This window comes from Penicillium waksmanii (assembly GCF_028829765.1).
Source record: "Penicillium waksmanii strain IBT 27052 chromosome Unknown utg000009l:1.0-4314994.0:1.0-4318279.0, whole genome shotgun sequence".
NCBI classification, from domain to species: Eukaryota; Fungi; Ascomycota; class Eurotiomycetes; order Eurotiales; family Aspergillaceae; genus Penicillium; species Penicillium waksmanii.
Window position 1 is genome coordinate 2,153,462 of NW_026643255.1, and position 14,354 is coordinate 2,167,815.

The 14,354-nt window shown below is 50.2% G+C and overlaps 8 protein-coding genes across 8 annotated transcripts; 5 read left to right on the forward strand and 3 right to left on the reverse strand.

The window, feature by feature from the left end:
* Positions 1 to 1,280: 1,280 nt before the first annotated feature.
* N7481_011178 (uncharacterized protein) lies at positions 1,281 to 1,865 on the forward strand (the record flags this gene model as incomplete). The annotated part of the gene is made up of 1 exon (XM_057270397.1): positions 1,281 to 1,865. One exon carries the CDS (start codon positions 1,281 to 1,283, stop codon positions 1,863 to 1,865), a length of 585 nt encoding a protein of 194 aa, XP_057117571.1.
* Positions 1,866 to 2,855: 990 nt separating this feature from the next.
* N7481_011179 (uncharacterized protein) lies at positions 2,856 to 4,245 on the reverse strand (the record flags this gene model as incomplete). Its single annotated transcript, XM_057270398.1, has 3 exons — positions 2,856 to 3,934; positions 4,005 to 4,070; positions 4,179 to 4,245. The coding sequence occupies 3 exons, from the start codon at positions 4,243 to 4,245 to the stop codon at positions 2,856 to 2,858; spliced, it is 1,212 nt and encodes a 403-aa protein (XP_057117572.1).
* A 610-nt stretch (positions 4,246 to 4,855) lies between these two features.
* On the forward strand, positions 4,856 to 5,377 carry N7481_011180 (putative COPII vesicles protein Yip3; the record flags this gene model as incomplete). Its single annotated transcript, XM_057270399.1, has 1 exon — positions 4,856 to 5,377. One exon carries the CDS (start codon positions 4,856 to 4,858, stop codon positions 5,375 to 5,377), a length of 522 nt encoding a protein of 173 aa, XP_057117573.1.
* Positions 5,378 to 5,555: 178 nt separating this feature from the next.
* On the forward strand, positions 5,556 to 6,692 carry N7481_011181 (uncharacterized protein; the record flags this gene model as incomplete). Its single annotated transcript, XM_057270400.1, has 1 exon — positions 5,556 to 6,692. One exon carries the CDS (start codon positions 5,556 to 5,558, stop codon positions 6,690 to 6,692), a length of 1,137 nt encoding a protein of 378 aa, XP_057117574.1.
* A 1,196-nt stretch (positions 6,693 to 7,888) lies between these two features.
* On the forward strand, positions 7,889 to 8,980 carry N7481_011182 (Frag1/DRAM/Sfk1 family protein; the record flags this gene model as incomplete). Its single annotated transcript, XM_057270401.1, has 4 exons — positions 7,889 to 7,943; positions 8,051 to 8,126; positions 8,205 to 8,474; positions 8,551 to 8,980. The coding sequence occupies 4 exons, from the start codon at positions 7,889 to 7,891 to the stop codon at positions 8,978 to 8,980; spliced, it is 831 nt and encodes a 276-aa protein (XP_057117575.1).
* Positions 8,981 to 9,817: 837 nt separating this feature from the next.
* N7481_011183 (putative DnaJ chaperone (Caj1)) lies at positions 9,818 to 10,797 on the forward strand (the record flags this gene model as incomplete). The annotated part of the gene is made up of 3 exons (XM_057270402.1): positions 9,818 to 9,824; positions 9,990 to 10,050; positions 10,218 to 10,797. The coding sequence occupies 3 exons, from the start codon at positions 9,818 to 9,820 to the stop codon at positions 10,795 to 10,797; spliced, it is 648 nt and encodes a 215-aa protein (XP_057117576.1).
* A 687-nt stretch (positions 10,798 to 11,484) lies between these two features.
* Positions 11,485 to 13,011, reverse strand: N7481_011184 (FAD-dependent oxidoreductase; the record flags this gene model as incomplete). Its single annotated transcript, XM_057270403.1, has 3 exons — positions 11,485 to 11,579; positions 11,634 to 12,322; positions 12,392 to 13,011. 3 exons carry the CDS (start codon positions 13,009 to 13,011, stop codon positions 11,485 to 11,487), a joined length of 1,404 nt encoding a protein of 467 aa, XP_057117577.1.
* A 334-nt stretch (positions 13,012 to 13,345) lies between these two features.
* On the reverse strand, positions 13,346 to 13,843 carry N7481_011185 (uncharacterized protein; the record flags this gene model as incomplete). Its single annotated transcript, XM_057270404.1, has 1 exon — positions 13,346 to 13,843. One exon carries the CDS (start codon positions 13,841 to 13,843, stop codon positions 13,346 to 13,348), a length of 498 nt encoding a protein of 165 aa, XP_057117578.1.
* Between the last annotated feature and the right edge of the window lie 511 nt (positions 13,844 to 14,354).

Here is a 14,354-nt window from a genome sequence, read left to right on the forward strand (position 1 = left end):
CTAGGCTCAATAACTTCAATACTGAAGCACATTCACACGGCGCATCTTCTTTGGGGGCACTCGAGCAAGACCATGATTGCTACCATAATTCACGAGTGGAGAAGCACCAATGTTCAGAGTACCGAGAAGGGAGTAGAATATGATCGACTCAGAAGATGTTCAAGAGAACATTGAAAACTTTGGAAGATGCATACATATGCACACAAGGAGCATCAACCAGCCCTTGGATATCGGTGATGGGGTTGATCCATGGATACAAGTCCCAAAATGCAGCGGCATCGCGACACTAGTTCTCGAAGCCGCCAGTCCTCTCTGACGATATGCCCACAGTCCGAACACCTCTGGAAATTGTTTTAAAGCTCTGACAGTATAGTCCGTGACTAAGGCTTGGGGATGCGGCAAATTTAAGCGATATTTGCCAAGCGAAGATCTGGGAAATTGGTTTATTCCAAGGTTCATGAAGCATACCTAGTGTTTGACTCTGGGGGGCTACCAAAACAGGGAATCCAATAGATGAACCATATATACCTGATGTTCAAGTCAATTAATATATTTTAATGGATAATTTATCCTTTGTAGTTTGTTGTAGAAACTGTAGATGCTATTCATTGCGTGAACAGCTTCACATAGATCGTGGCAAATCACGGAGCCCTCTTCTGCCTCAATAATGAGGTGTCGAACCCACCCCTGAGACAACTTTACGTCTCATAATTGCAGGGGGGGACAACCCAAATCCCCAGCCACCAACATTATCCCCGTCCGCCCCAATTACTCTGTTTCGTTTTGTACTCCGTAGTTTCGTCGCAAGCTTGTTCCATCTCCCCATCCCCTCCAGATTGCCTGTCATTCTTGCAGCTGCATTCTCCCAACATCCCACCCCCGCTCTGCAAAGCAAATCGGTGGAGTAAACAGCACGTACACCACGGCCTAGACCACACACATTGTGCATGCCATCTGCACCTCCGAGCGGCTGACCTGCATCTGTCTCTTTTCGCCCATTGCCACACAGGGGCGATTCCGAAATCTCTGAAGACTGAAGACTTCGATAAGAACATCTCATCAGTTCTCATCTCTGTCAATCTAATCCAATCCTCGATCTTCAATTTCCAATCTACACTACGCAGCTCTAAAGCTCAGCTCATACCAGCGATCAGCTTTCCCCACCGCTCTTCCTGCGCACCACACAAGTCAAGTCCGATCTAGTCCAAACCACTAGAACAGAACAGAACACAAAACCAAACCAAACCAAACCAAAAGAAAACAGAAACCCCATCGCAGCAATGGGCTGGTTCGACGGACGCTCCTCCTCCTCCACCCACTCCCACAATCACTCCCACAACCACACCTCAAAGGGCGATGGCTACTATGTCCGCCGCCGAGCCGGCTCACCAGCCCGCAGCAAATCAGGCTACACATCAACCCACCACACCCGCAACTCAGCACCCTCCTTCTTCAACCTGGGCCGCACAACCAGCGGGCGCTCAAGCGGGCGCTCAAGTCCCACCCACTCCGTCTTCTCAGCATTCAGTTCCTCGTCTCGACGGGCCAGACCGCGAGAGGGCTTCGTCCAGCGAATGATCCGTGATGTGAAGCGGCTGTTTCGCGATATCATTCGCTTTGCGAAGAAGAATCCTTTCAAGGTTCTTATGCTTGTTATTGTTCCGCTGTTGACGAGTGGTGTGTTGCCGAAGTTGCTGGCTATGATTGGGTTGCGGTTGCCTCATGGGGTTATGAGTGCTCTTGGTGGTGCGGGTGCGAGTGGTGCGAGAGGTGGAATGGGTGGTATGGGTGGAATGGGTGGTGGTGGTGGTGGAATGTCGGAGAATTTGACTAGTCTGATGAATATTGCGAAGATGTTTGCTTGAGTGGGAGGTGGATTTGTTGATATTCCATGACCTGGTTCCTCCTGTTTGTCACAGGTGGTCCCAGCTCTTACCTCCCTCTCGACCTCCAATCGCTCGAACTGGTTTTCTAAACGATTGGAGACGAACGAAACACACTCATAACGACTGATGAACCAACTCCCCGAACTCCGAACTCATGTTTTTTTTTCCTCCCTCTCCCTCTCCCTCGTCTTGTTTTGTCATTTGTCCCATTCTTGTCTTTTTCTGCTTTGCCCTGTTTTGTTTTGTTACCCTGTTTTGTCCCATCTTTCCCCTTTGATTTTCCAATCCTGCTATATCCTGTTTCTGTTCCTGTTCATGTTCCTTGGCACTGGGAGGTAACGTCGGATTTAGATTAGATCACTGCACAGCAATCCTCAATCAGAAAAGCCACCATTTTCATGCAGCACAATCGAAACTTTCGGACCTCGAACTGAGACAGAGTAGAGAAAAGTACCGCCGAAATGTGAACTCGCGGGGTTAGGTCTCGCTCTTTAAGTAGTTGAACCAAGCCGAGTCGGTGAAGTGTTGATGCGTCGGTACCCAACTTGGTGGATATGTGCCCCATTTTGGACCCCCTACGTCGGACCTACTATATTAGTGCTCCGTATGGAGTAGAGTGCTGTTGTGTTCGCCTTTTACTGGTAGCAGGACCCGCAGGATTAGGGGAGGTGGCTGGGTAGTTGTTACAGATGGTCAATAGTCAATACTCGTAGTCAATGCCTCCGAGTCCGGCGTAATCAAATACTAGTACGAGGAGGCATGGCGTGTTGATATAGTAGAGTGGCTGGGCTAGGTTAAGGTAGGTTGAGTACATCATATCACAGCGATTCAATTCTATCGAAATTTCTTTTTTTATAGAGAAAAAAAATAATAATCTAATACAGACAAGAAAACCGGTCAATTCATCCAGAAATTCCGGTTCCGAGAAGCAAGATGCAAGCAAAGCCAGCCAATAAGCAAAGGAACAACCTATGACCGCTGCGAGCGCTTCCCACGTCTCCTGGACCGAGTATTCGACGTAGCAGTAGTCTCCGCCAAAGTCTCAGCATCCTCATCAACCTCCTCCTCCTCCTCTCCTTCCAGAGTGGAATCCGCCGAACCCAGAATACGACCGACAGTCTTATTAAAGCACCAAACAGGCAACTTAAAGACCATCGTCTCCGTAATAGCCGGCCGATGAATCTCATCAATATCAAGCAAGAACTCCTTCCGCTCACCCTCCTCATTCTCCTCTTCTAGGAAAACATTCCCAATAGAGTCGACGATGAGAACCTTTCCGTTCTCCGCAACGACGCGCTTTCGCTCGCCCGTAGACGTAGCAGGACCACCCTCCGTGGGAGTCGAAGTTCCCGACGCAGAAGCAGAAGCAGGCGCAGGACGAGCTCGGGGAGCTTTCTTCTCCTTGGTACGATTCTCCTTATCCATCATGCGCTTCTGACGACGGTTCATAGCGACAGCGCCCTGTTGCTCGGAGCCAGATTCAGGGGCAGAAGTAGGCGCCGGAGCAGTGGCACCGCCAATCGAGTCAAGACCACCGCCCAACCCACGCACGCCAAGTTCATCGCCCCAAGCAGCCCTCCGTGCTTGACGAATATACCGATCAACGAATTCACGCTGCCGTTTCCAACCCAGAATCAGCGCACCGTAATGCCCAGCGCCACCGAAAACGAAGAATAATCCCACCAACACAGATCCCAGACCTGGGCGAAAACGGTTGTAGTAGTATCCCGTTCCCTTCCAGAGGGGGAAGCCATGGGTTAGGAAATGGTCGTAGCGTTCGCGGCCGGGACCCTTGAGGACATTGGCGACTAGGTTTAGGCGGGCGGAGCGGATATTTGCTTCTTTTACGGCGGATTCGATTTCGCGCTTGCTGGGGCCTTTGTTCACGTTCACGCCGGGTTGGGAGCCCTTGGTTGATTTGGACTTGTCTTTTGAGTAGTTTGCGATGAAGGCGCGCTTCACCTTGTCTGGGTGGAGGGTTCGGGATTTTTTGCGGTGGGCTTTGATGATTGTGTCTTGGTTTGCGTTGGGGGGGATTTCGAGGAAATCTGGACGAGATGGTTAGAGATAGGAGGCATTGGGAGGAGGCATTGGGAGAAAAGGAGGTAATGGACGTACCGTAGAAGGTCACATTAGCACCTTCGGAAGTTGAGACGTCGTCTCTCAGGGAGAAGATCTCGTAGTCTGTGGAATAAGTCAGTATGGGTGGTCGACAGGGGTGGACACGGTAAACAGTTAACGGTTAACAGCAGTGCTGTCAAGAGTGCCGTTAACAGTGTTAAAAAGACGAACCATCTTTAGACCAAGCAGCGGCCACGCCCACAAAGACAAGAAGCAAAAAAGAAAGAATGGGCTTCATGGTGAAGGAATGATGGAGCGGTCAACCCTACAAGCACGGGGAACGAATGGGGGAAGACTTGTTTGCCAATACGGAGAAGACTCGGTGGACAAAAAGCGGTCGGGTCTCTCCACCAACGCATCTCGACGTGGCCAAGTGAGGGGGAAAATTCATGGCTGGACTCGTCTATTTAAGAGAGGATCATTCTGGAAGATCAGATCGGATCTGTTATATTATGTTATAACTGGACTTCCTCCTGTCACCTGTGTACCCTTCTTCATCACCACCACCACGGATACTACTATGGCCACTCCATTCCGGTGAGGTGGCCGCAAACGAAAACATGTCAATTTCTATTCTTAGCGGTTTTTCGTAACTCTTTTCAGAAGGCCATCTGGCATCAATTGTCTTAGCCTAAGACTCTGTCATTCTGGGAGCCTGGTGGAAACGGCCGTGCCTGTTGACTGTTGACTAGTCGAAAGGGGGAAAGCCCAAAAAAAAGTGACACCCTTTGTGATTAGCCACTTTCCACCTTCACATCTACCCTTCTCTCTCCTACTTTCTTACTCTCCCACTCCCACTCCCACTTTTCCACTCCCACGCCCACTCCCATCTACCATCACCAATCGCCATGGCCATCTCCATCCCCATCGACGCGATCACCTCGCGTTTCGGCGATCGTTTCAACAACATCCGCGCCCAATCCCTGAGCACGCGATTTGCCAACCTGCGCCCCGTCTCCGAATTCCTCGACATCAAGCGCATCTCCAAGCCCGCCAACTTCAGTGAGGTCCAGAGTCGTGTCAACTACAACCTCTCCTACTTCTCCAGCAACTATGCCGTCGTCTTCGTCATGCTCAGCATCTACAGCTTGTTGACGAACCCGGTCCTCCTGTTTGTCATCATCTTCGTGACCGCCAGTCTGTACGGAATCGGCAAGCTTGAGGGTCGCGACCTGGACCTCGGTTTCCGTCGCTTCAACACCTCGCAACTTTACACCGCGCTGTTGTGCATTGGTTTCCCTCTGGGTCTCTGGGCCTCCCCCATCGCCACAGTCCTCTGGCTGATCGGCGCCACTGGCGTGACCGTCTTCGGCCACGCTGCTTTTATGGATAAACCAATCGAGAATGCTTTTTCCGAGGAGGCGGTCTAGGTGGTCGGCCGCGAGCTCCTAATAACATGCCCCGATGGGGAAGACCACCGGCGGCACGAACAGGGAGACACAATAGAGGAGGAGGAACCTTTTGGGGGGGGAGGATACACGGGTGGAGGAAATCGAAAGCGAAGAAGAGGAGGATCATTATGTGGAGGATCACTACGGACGGCAGCCTATGCGCGATGGCCGTGGCTACATGCGACAAATAGAGTACGGAGGACGAGGCCCTCGCAGGCGAACCATCAACAACTACGACTTGATCGAGGAGGACGAGACCGCATCGGTTGATGGAGGTGATTACGATTTATACGGTCATGGAGACAGCACGGTGGCATATGCGGTTCAGCTTGCCATGCGGGACAAGGAGGATCAACTGGTGGAAACTGCACTGGAGCGCATTCGTCGCGCGCAAGTGTTGGGCAAGAAGAATGTTCGTTTATCCCAGCCCGAGCTGGATGCCCTGGAGCGCAAGCGTCAACAAACAGAGGACCCGAGCGGCGCTCGGCGTGTCAGACAAGCCGGTGCTTCAATGACGATCAAGCCGCCATCGAAGCGCAAAAATAAGAAGCCCCAGGGGCCGCCCGAGCAGGCAATGGCACCTTATCCATACACGCCGATCGAACCGGGGTGGGGTCAAGGGTTCGGTGCAGCTCCCGGTCGACCATCGAGCTCGTCTTCTGCTCATCGTCCTCGAACACCAACTACCCAGTCCTTGCGCCCACAACAATCGAACTCGCCTCTTCGGCCGACGTATCCCCCTTTCACGGAACGATTCACTCCGAACGGTCGTCCGCTGTCGATGCCGGTGCATCAGCAGCCGCAGCATCAGCAGCAGCCGCCGCCCCCACTCCCGCCGCAGCAGCCTGCCTACTCACGGCCTCTTCCTGATGATCCCTCGTGGGCGCCGCCATATTATCACCCCACGCAGATGAATCCCTACGCATCGGAACAGCCGCCGTACCAACCGCAGCTACCTAGCGATCTTCGAGTCGGGCCACAGGGTCGGATGAGCTACCCAGCGGGGATGTCGCCGATCCAAGCTCAGTACCGACAGTCTCCGGATAATGCGCGTCAATCCATGGGTGCGCCGCACCCACGGGGCGGTCGGCCTGATCCGGATTCGGATTCGGAGATCTCTAGTGATGAAGAGGAAGAGACAGAAAGCAGTAGCAGCGAGGAAGAGGAGGATGAAGTCCAAGTGGTGAAAGTTGTGGAACGTCCCAACCCAGCCGGTTTCCAGCGACGCAAAGTTTCCGGAGGCAGCAGTCGGGCTGGACACAGTAGTCGACCTTCATCGCGGAGGAGTCGGTGATAGTGACGGTGGCAACAAAAGGAAAAGGAAAAGTTTGTGTGTCTCTCTTAAAGGCCCCCGTCTAATGTGTTCTTTGGATTTGATGGGCTCTTGTTTTATTTGGTTTTTTTTTTTTTTCTCTTTTCGCTCTGGCTAGCAGCAACATGCTACGAAACGGCGTTCGGTAGACTTTCCCTTTCCCATTCCCGTGAATAGATCAGATCCAGCATACATACGATAATCTCTGCATCGAGCATCAGATCAGATCAGCAGGCCCCAACCCAGCCACAGTCTACGAGTCCTCTATACTATAGATAGTAAATGGCCCCTCATCATGGCAGCGCAATAGACAGCAGCATTTCCTCACAAATCAATGTAATCACAGTGGGGCCCATTACGCTGTTCCCAGTATCACAACTCACTAGTAAAAAATCATGCCTTGGCAGAGAATGACGTCGCCCCGGGTTTCCTTCCTCCTTTCCTTTTATCCTTTTTATACTCCCATCTCCCATCTCCCATCTCCTCCTTGCAGACTTATTCCCAGTCTCTGCCCCCTCGCAATCCCCTCGAGAATCCCTCGAATCTCCCCTCAACTCGGAGACCTCTTCCACCCCCAACTCAACCCACCCCCAATCCACCCAAGTCTCCATTCCGACGCCTCCCGCGTACCTGACCAAGCCGAAAGATTGATCTGCGCCCTTACCGGATTCCTCAAGCGCCACGCCACAACAAACCACATCGCGCCCAAATCTTATTTTCTAAGAGGAAAAAGAAAAAGTTTGCGCCCTTTCGCCACAGGCCTTCCATCCCGTCGATCTTGGAATGCTATTAGAGACATTTTGGTCAACAGTTGTATAAACATTTCCCCTCGATTCGGTTTCGGTACGTTGTTGCGCTCGCCCTGCCTTGCCCTGCCTTGCCCTTTTTCACGGTCAACGGGTTTGTAATCCGTCCCCTGCCATCTATTGATCAATTCCGATCGTTCGGGTGTCTGGAAAGGTTGACTCCGTTAAGTCCGTATGAGTACTAATCAACGCCATAGTTTTTACAACACAGCCGCCACGCCGAGCCTGCCGAGACTGCCGTACCATATACCGACTCCGTGGATCTACCTTGATTACCTTAGGTCCCATTTCTTCACACCACATATCTTCTCGTTCTCGCGACGCGCAGCAAAAAAAGTCCTTTAAGACATCACATATACCACACTCGCAAAGATGTGGATCGTTTCATTTTGGGTGTTTCCGTTGATATCGGCATGCATGTGGGTTGGTAAGTGAACTTCCTTCCCTTCCCTACACCTTTTACCCTTTGTCGCGATCGCGATGCGACTCCGACTTGAAGAAACCAGAACTGAACACCGAGCTAATTTTCGATAGCGATGTTAATTGCCATGTTGGTCACTTGGGTTGTTCAGGGTGAACCGCACTATGCTAGTATGGATCAGAGTATTGCGTATGTGACCCTGGGACTGGACTCTTGGCTCTTGACTTGACTCTGAGGACTTCAACTGACAAAACTTGACTTGCATAGGTATATCTCCGACGTCGGTGCCCAAGGCCTAAAACCACTATTCGTCGCCGGAAGTGTCGTCACAGTCGTCTTCTTGGATCTGGCCTTCCTCTCTGAGCGCTGGTTGCGTCATGCTGGTCAACTCGCTCCGAATAAAGGCAAATTCGACAAGGCGTGCGCTATTGCCTCGCTTTTCTTCGCGGTTGCGGGTGCGGCGGGGTTGATTCTTTTGTCTATTTTCGACACGCTTCGTCATCCGAAGCTTCATGATGGATTTCTGGCTCTGTTCCTGTGAGTTTTCCAGGGATCGCACACCGGTGTCGAAGAACTTTTTAAAAAGAGAGACTAACACCACTCCCCCTCCCAGCGTCGGCTACATTATAAGCGCAATCCTAATCTGCGCCGAATACCTCTGGATCGGAATCTTCTACCGCTCGCAACACCGCATCCTACTAGCCAGTTTCATCATCAAACTAGCCTTCATCATCATCGAAGTCGGTCTCGCAATCGGATTCGGCATTTGCATGAATTCGAAAAGCATCCATAAGAAGAATGTCGGCGCCATCCTGGAATGGGTTATTGCGTTTGTCTTCACGGGTTATGTGCTTTCTTTCGTGATTGATTTGTTGCCATCTGTGAGGACGCGCAGACATTTGCCTCAGGGTGAGAAGTATCGTCATGGTAGTGGCAGTGAGTCGGGAGGCGAGTCTGCGCCTGCGACGGCTTCTATTGAGGAGCCCTTGACGACGGACTCGGTTGGTCCTCATCCGAATTTTTATCGGGGGCAGAGGGTTTGAGTTGAGATCTTAACTTGAATTTGAAATAATGTTTGGGGTGGTTTGATATATTGATCTTGATCGAGTGAGATCTTCGATTGTTATACTTTGCCTTTGGCTTCGTTTCAACGTCATGATGGGATTCATTTTCACGCGAGAGGTTATTTGATGATTTTTCTTTCCTTTTCTTCACTTCTTTTGATATCTTCACTTTTTGATACCTGGCTCTACTGCCTTTATTTTGCCATTTCCTCTCGATCATTTCTGGTGTTTCTTGTCTATATACACTACTACTACTTATTTTATTACTCCATGTGGCTTGTTGGCTTGGCTTGTACATTATGAGATGAAGAATAGCTTCTGATAATAATACGATGAAGAGGTACAAAACGAAACGAAACCGTGTCGGTGTTGAGTCTGATCCTAATTAATTAGTAGCCTTGCCGGTCAGGATTTCTAGTTAACTCCGAGTCGTGATCAGGAAGACTCGTAGTAGTTCAGCGACAACTATATTCCAGGGCGTGCGTGAATCCTGGTATGTGCTTAGAGATTAGTACTACAAGGGCCCCGTTGAGCGTACAGGTCAAGTAGGGTAATCTTAATCAGATCTTAGGCCACGGAGCGCAAAGGGGGCCTTATTGACCTGTAATCTGACAATTATGTTGCTTTGTGGCCTTGTTGCCTGAGCCGTGAGGTGTATATTTATACCTTGTGGCCTTAACGCCTTAACACCTTAACGCCTTGTTTTCACATGTCTGGGTCCCATCGACGTCACTGGCTTGGTGGATGATTTACATATACCGGGCCTTGACTAGATCTGGATTTCAACCCTTTCCCTCCACTCTTCTCAACATCACCATGCCTAGTAAGTCCCCCCAGCTTCCTTGGAGATATCATTCTATCACATACAAGGCTCCAGGCTAACCATGTCCGTTCTTCAGATCAACCTGACTACTGTATGATTGCTTCCATTCCATTCGATTCGCACATGCCCGCCCAACGAGCCGAACCGCTCCTAACTTAACCGCAGACAAGACCCTCGGCGTAGCCCAGGATGCGACCCAGCAACAGATTCGCACTGCGTATAAGAGGTTAGTTATTGTGAACGAAACTGCCAGCGGTTATTCGCTTCATTCACCTGCTACCCTTGGCCGAAGTCGCATGGTAGTAGTAATACTACTACTACTATTACTCACCATGCGACAATTCATACGATCCAAAAACAGAAACTAACCACCCCATCTCTCTCTACTCACAGAGAATCTCTAAAAAACCACCCAGACCGCGTCCCCTCCGACTCCCCCGAACGAAACCAACGCACGAAAAAGTTCCAAGAAATCAACGAAGCATACTACACCCTCTCAGACCCAACCCGCCGTCGAGACTACGACACAACCCGCGCCTACGAATCCGCCGACGAAGAAGTCGACGACGAAACCCCTCCGCCCCGCGGTCCACCGGGTAGTTTCCCATGGTCGAGCTTCGGATTCGGCGAGCGCGAAACACGCTCAGCCGATCAATTCGGGTCCGTATTTGAAGAAATGATGCGCGAGGAAGGAATGGGTGAAGAAGAAGACAACAATGGGCGACGCACCACTCGACCGACGTCTAAATTCTGGGCTGTCGTTGGAGGCGTTAGTGGTGGTGCGATCGGATTTATTGTGGGGAATCTCCCGGGAGCGTTGGCCGGGGCTGTTGCGGGGAATCGACTCGGTGCTGTGCGTGATGCGAAGGGGAAGAGTGTTTATGAGGTTTTTTTGGAATTGCCGAGTTCTGATCGGGGTCGGTTGTTGAGTGAGCTTGCTGCGAAGGTTTTTCAGTCTAGTATGGGGGCATAGGGGGGTTTTGGTATATTGGATGTGATGTTCTTTTGGCGTTATTTGTTGGTTCGGGGACTGGTATTTTGCGGATATAGTAGTTAGTTAGTAGCTAGTCCGAATATGTAGATATGAGATATATGAAATGCAACGGATACTCCGAGTCCTTTTACAACTAGAATCCGAGGACCTGTAAAATCGACGCCGAAAAACTTGAAATGACGGCTTTCCAATTGAGACCAGAGATGGCTGCCCTTTGACCCTGTAACTTGAATAACCAGCGGCACACCCACCGCTTGGTACCCTAAATCAGTACTAGTATCTTTCAAGTTAACGTAATGCATTGATTCAAGTTGGCTACATTGGCGTTGCAAAAATTTGAAAGCCCTTGTTGACTTGTACTCCCCCACCTTCTAATCGCGGACTAGTAACTACCTAAGATGGAATGAATTGGCCTATCTATTTCATCTTAGATAGCTACTAGTTTCCTATTAGAAGCTGGTCGATAATGGTGGGCAATATGGGGTCTCAAACATTTGCAACGCCAAGTATTTCTTGACGGTATCTTAAGTGTTTAAAGTGTTGGTACTCGTATCTTATTACTAGTAGTACTCGGCAGGAAGCTTGAAGAGTGGAGAAGAGAAAGGAGAAGAAGAAAAGGGAAAAGAAGGCAACCACGCAGCGACCAGATGGTTCATCACAACCACCTTAGTTTCCTTTCGCCAGAATCTCAGCCACATGATCTACCACATTGTATTCCACAACCGATCGTAACTTCGTTGTCATTAGACTGGGGAAGAATCCTATATCAAAGTCAGCCTCCAATAAAATAAATCCATCTAAAAGAAATTACATACCCACGAGCTTCAAGAAGCCATACATCATGTATTCCTGAATGATGCCCATCTCCCGTTTCTTATTTTGGTTTTCTTGAGCGGCTTGTAGAATTTTGCTCACATGTGGCTGACGAATAGCCATATACTGTCCCGCCGCTGCTTTGGATATCATCTTGTAAGCTCCCGACGATGTTGAACCCCCGGTTTTGAGTCCGTTGCACAGGTGATGTGCTAGAATAAGTGCGAGAGCCTCCACATCCTCAAGCGCCTGCGACGAGCCCTGGCCCGAGCTCGGAGGCAGAGCGTGAGCTGCATCACCTACTAGAATGACGCCATCTTGTTCCCAGGTTGGGATGGGAGGACTGGTCCACGTGGGATACATTCTCTCGACTTCAAGGGAGGCCAGGATCTTCTGAATAGCTGGATCTTTCCACTGCGCGTGTCTCTTTTGTAGCTGCCTTGTCACATCCGCTTTATCGATATTCTTGTGATCGGGGCATTCTTCGATTTCATAGGTCGACCACCATGAAAGCAGGTCTCCTGGCTCACAAACATGGTACGGCGAGTCGCGATTTGGGGAATCTTCGGCGCTGTTTGAGAAGAAGTAGCCGAAAAATCCATTACCGCCAAATATAAAATTGACGGATCCCTTTTCGACAACATCTTTAACTTCTGAGGCAGGAATAAATCCTCCAACGCCGACAAGGCCCCTTCTGATAGTTAGAACGATACCCAAAAGTTATTTGACAAACAGGAGGGGGGACGGTGTAGTCACTTACTCATAGTGAGGCGGATAAGGATCTTCATTGGCATCCGCGAATAGCGCTCGTTTTGCAGTACTTCGGACACCATCTGCACCGATCACTAGATCTGCTTCGATGGAGGGACTGGTATCCACGAAAAAAATCTGATTTCTCCCATCTGGCCGGGCAACAACCTTGTCGATCCGTTTGTTGATGATATGATCGTCAGGAACCCGTGCACGCAGACAACTCCAAAACGAATCCCGACTCGACATCACCATATTCATTGGTGGCGAATCAGCGGTATCGGACACACTAGGCTTGAGGCTCATGAGAAGCGATCCGTTTTTGCTCTTCAAGTTAGATGAAGACACGGCGTAGCCTCCGCGTACAACATCCCGGAGAAGACTATCATCCAGTCGTTGGAGGACACGCAGGCCATTCGCCGCAATTCCCAAGCCGCCTCCGACTAGTAGTGTGGCTGAATGCGTGGGTCCCTCTGGCCGTTGCTCTGCTGTTGTGTCCGCTTCTGTATTATATGCTTCGTAGATGACGATTTCATGGCTTTCTGATCCTTCGGGCTTTGGAAGGTGCTTCTGCAGTTCCAGATACATCGCGCATCCGGAGATGCCCGCGCCGATAATGACGATCTTCATAGTTGCGGGTGTGTTTGAGGTTTGTTGAAATCACCATGGAAAACCTTGGAATAGACATGAAGTAGTGATGAGCGGGACTTGGAGGGCACAGTCTAGCGAATATATATGTTTAAGAGGGGCCTAGCCAACACTGCATACCTTGAGTCGGTGGACTGCAGCGATGGATTCTAGCCAATGATAGGCCGGGATATCCATCCTCCCGCAAAGCTAGCCCAATATAGATTAGCGCATGACATGCTTATTCGTCGGACTAACATTATCCCGACTATCCAGACATAATAGGATGCGAAACTTCGAATCACATTGTGACTTTGGCAAGGGATCCGGGAAGTCTTCATTTCCGGTAATCATGAATATAGGCAGCAACATGTGCGAAAAATTCTGCAGGCGCCGCGGGAAATGTCAAATCCTGGGCCCACTTATCCGCTAGCGGGCTTGCGGTATCATCCCCTAGTTCTCTGCCGTTGCACGGAGCCCATATTCGTATAATTCGCAAAGGGAGGGCTACCATGATAAATCCACGCTGAGATACAGCGGGTGGCATATTGGTGACAAATTCCAAGGCTGCAAATATCGATTGGACGTGCTGTTGCACACGATATTCGTATAGATGGGCCGACGATGAGACCAGCGAAAGAAGTCGGAAGACAATGACGTTCGCCGCATCGAAAAGGGCACTCAAAGCAGTACTTGGCATGTCTCTATGTGGTAAGAGGGGGACATCATAAGGATCGCCGGGCGTGTGGATATGTTTTTCCTTGCTGGCGGCAATGTTTGGCTCTGGGTTTGCTTGGCTGAGATCCGTCCGAGAAAAGCATTGAGACCACCACATGTGTAGGTGCGTTATAATTTCATTTACCATAGTGCTTAACTGAGTTCTGAAGGAATGAAAGTCCTCGCCCTTGGAGGCGATCATCCTGTCTGCAATTGCCAGACAAGGCAGGAGAGAGAAATAAACGTCCACAAGTTCGTCGAAGGGACCCTTTGGAAGCTTCTCGAAAGGTACAGTCATCCATTTAACCGTGGAAAAAGGGTGTTGCTCGTTTCTGAAAAGAGATGAAATTGCCTGTGATTTTGGACAAAAGTAAGCAAATTGTTCCTGCGAATGGCGGGTTTCTCCCAAACAAGACAGGTCAACGCACCGTCAATAGTCTCAAGTGACGAAATATATTATGTAGAAACCCCTGACAACAACTCTCAGGGCCTCCCCTCGCAATCATCATCGATGCACCCCGTACATGCTGAAACCAAGCTCCCGGAGCCGTGCCAGCCAGGCTCTCGAAGTGAGTGAGCATTACAGCAGTACAAATCATGTCTCCGCTGAAAGATGATGGAAGCTGCTG